At 68.0% G+C, this 2,313-nt stretch overlaps 1 protein-coding gene across 1 annotated transcript; it reads left to right on the plus strand.

The window, feature by feature from the left end:
- Positions 1-702: 702 nt before the first annotated feature.
- On the plus strand, positions 703-1,969 carry HTR1A (5-hydroxytryptamine receptor 1A; the record flags this gene model as incomplete). The annotated part of the gene is made up of 1 exon (XM_084278154.1): positions 703-1,969. Exon 1 carries the CDS (start codon positions 728-730, stop codon positions 1,967-1,969), a length of 1,242 nt encoding a protein of 413 aa, XP_084134280.1. The 5' UTR covers positions 703-727.
- Between the last annotated feature and the right edge of the window lie 344 nt (positions 1,970-2,313).

Below are 2,313 nucleotides of genomic sequence, written 5' to 3' on the forward strand. Positions count from 1 at the left end.
CCTGGGGTGCGCGGTGCCCCCGGTCCCAGCCGACAGTGGCCGGACACAGAGAGCCTGCCCCCGCCTCGCACGCCCCGCACAAGCCCCGGTTTTGAGGGGAAACCCAGAGCCCCCGCTGCCCAGGGCGGAGCTGCGGAGAGGAGATTTGGAAGGGGTGGTAGAGGGGAGTAGCGGTGGTTTTCTCTGCCGTGTCCCTCCAGCGGGGAGGGGGCGGGTGGAGGGGGAGTGGCGGACACCCTTGCCCACTGGCCCGGTCCGCCGGCGGCGCCGGGGGACGATGGCGACCCAGCGAGACCCCCCCCCTCCCCACCCCCCCCCCCCCCGCGGAAGGGCGGGATGGAGGGGGGGACGGAAGGGGAGGGGAAGGAGGGAGGGAGAAAGTGAGGTGAGAGCAGAGAGGCAGAGCAGGAAGGAGCGGCTCGGGAGAACGGTGGAACGAAGGGCAGCATCTCGGCGAGCGGCGGCGGGAGGGCCGCCCCCGCCACCCGGGGCTGCGCGCTGGGCAGAGGCGGCGGGGATGGGCGGGCGCGGGGCGGCTCCGCCAGCCGCCGTCCTCCGAGCTTCGGCCGCCTCCCGCCGCGCTATATAGGGGAGGGAGGGGTGGCGGAGGGTGGGTGCCCGGCGTGGCCAAAGCGCACGGGGCGGCGATGCCTCCTGCCAGGGGAGCGCACAAGTGACCGGCGCCTCTTCCCATGCCCGTCTTCTGAAGCGACTCCCCCCTCCCGGCATGGATGTGGCCAACAATACTACCTCCCCAGAGCGCTCCCCGGAGGGGGCAGACGGCCCCGGCTTCGCCGAGGTGACTCTGGGCTACCAGCTGCTCACCTCTCTGCTCTTGGGTACTCTCATCCTGTGCGCCGTGACCGGCAACGCCTGCGTGATCGCGGCCATCGCCCTGGAGCGCTCCCTGCAAACCGTGGCCAACTATCTTATCGGCTCGCTGGCCGTCACCGACCTCATGGTGTCCGTGCTAGTGCTGCCCATGGCGGCCCTCTACCAGGTGCTGAACAAGTGGACGCTGGGGCAAGTCACCTGTGACATCTTCATCTCGCTGGACGTGCTCTGCTGCACCTCCTCCATCCTGCACCTGTGCGCCATAGCCTTGGACAGGTACTGGGCCATCACGGACCCCATCGACTATGTCAACAAGCGAACTCCCCGGCGGGCCGCCGTGCTTATCAGCCTGACCTGGCTCATCGGCTTCTTGATATCCATCCCGCCCATGCTGGGCTGGAGGACGCCCGAGGACCGCTCGGACCCCGACGCCTGCACCATCAGCAAGGACCACGGGTACACCATCTACTCCACCTTCGGCGCCTTCTATATCCCTCTGATCCTCATGCTGGTGCTCTACGGCCGCATCTTCAAGGCGGCCCGCTTCAGGATCCGCAAGACCGTCAAGAAAGCGGAGAAGAAGAAAATCGCCGACACCTGTCTCACCCTCTCCCCGGCCGCCCTGCAAAAGAAGAGCAACGGGGAGCCTGGCAAGGGCTGGCGGCGGACTGTGGAGCCCAAGCCCGGTGCCTGTGTCAACGGCGCGGTGCGGCAGGGAGAGGACGGGGCCGCCCTGGAGATCATCGAGGTCCAGCGCTGCAACAGCTCCTCCAAGACTCACCTGCCGCTGCCCAGCGAGGCGTGCGGCTCCCCGCCGCCCCCCTCCTTCGAGAGGCGCAACGAGAAGAACACGGAGGCCAAGCGGAGGATGGCTCTGTCCCGGGAGAGGAAGACTGTCAAGACCCTGGGCATCATTATGGGCACCTTCATCCTCTGCTGGCTGCCGTTCTTCATCGTGGCTCTGGTCCTGCCCTTTTGTGACAGTAAGTGCTACATGCCCGAGTGGCTGGGGGCAGTCATCAACTGGCTGGGCTACTCCAACTCCCTCCTCAACCCCATCATCTATGCCTATTTCAACAAAGACTTCCAAAGTGCTTTTAAGAAAATTATCAAGTGCAAATTTTGCAGGCAGTGAAGCACGCCGCTCCGGGACGGGGCAGCGGGGGCTCCTGCCGCTCGCTCTATCCGCCTGTCCCCCGCCGCCGTGTGCCCCCCGTCCAGCCCTTCTCCAGCGCCGGCATAAGGGCGGGGGGCTCCGGCAGCACGCCCGAGCCCCTCGCTCCTGCGCCCGTCGGACAAGCCCCGCGGGACAGGACCGGGCTCCACCACGGGCGACGGGGCGATGCCCCGGCCGGGAGAGCTCCGCGGCCGCTCTCGCCTCGCTTGGCCTGGCCGGGGCTCCGCTGCCGGGCGCCGGCGCTCCCGCCTCCCTCCCTGCCTCCCTCCCCTCCATCGTTCTGGGTAGACTAAGGGTTTGCA

The sequence above is a fragment of the Gallinula chloropus genome, assembly GCF_964237585.1.
Source record: "Gallinula chloropus genome assembly, chromosome: Z".
NCBI classification, from domain to species: Eukaryota; Metazoa; Chordata; class Aves; order Gruiformes; family Rallidae; genus Gallinula; species Gallinula chloropus.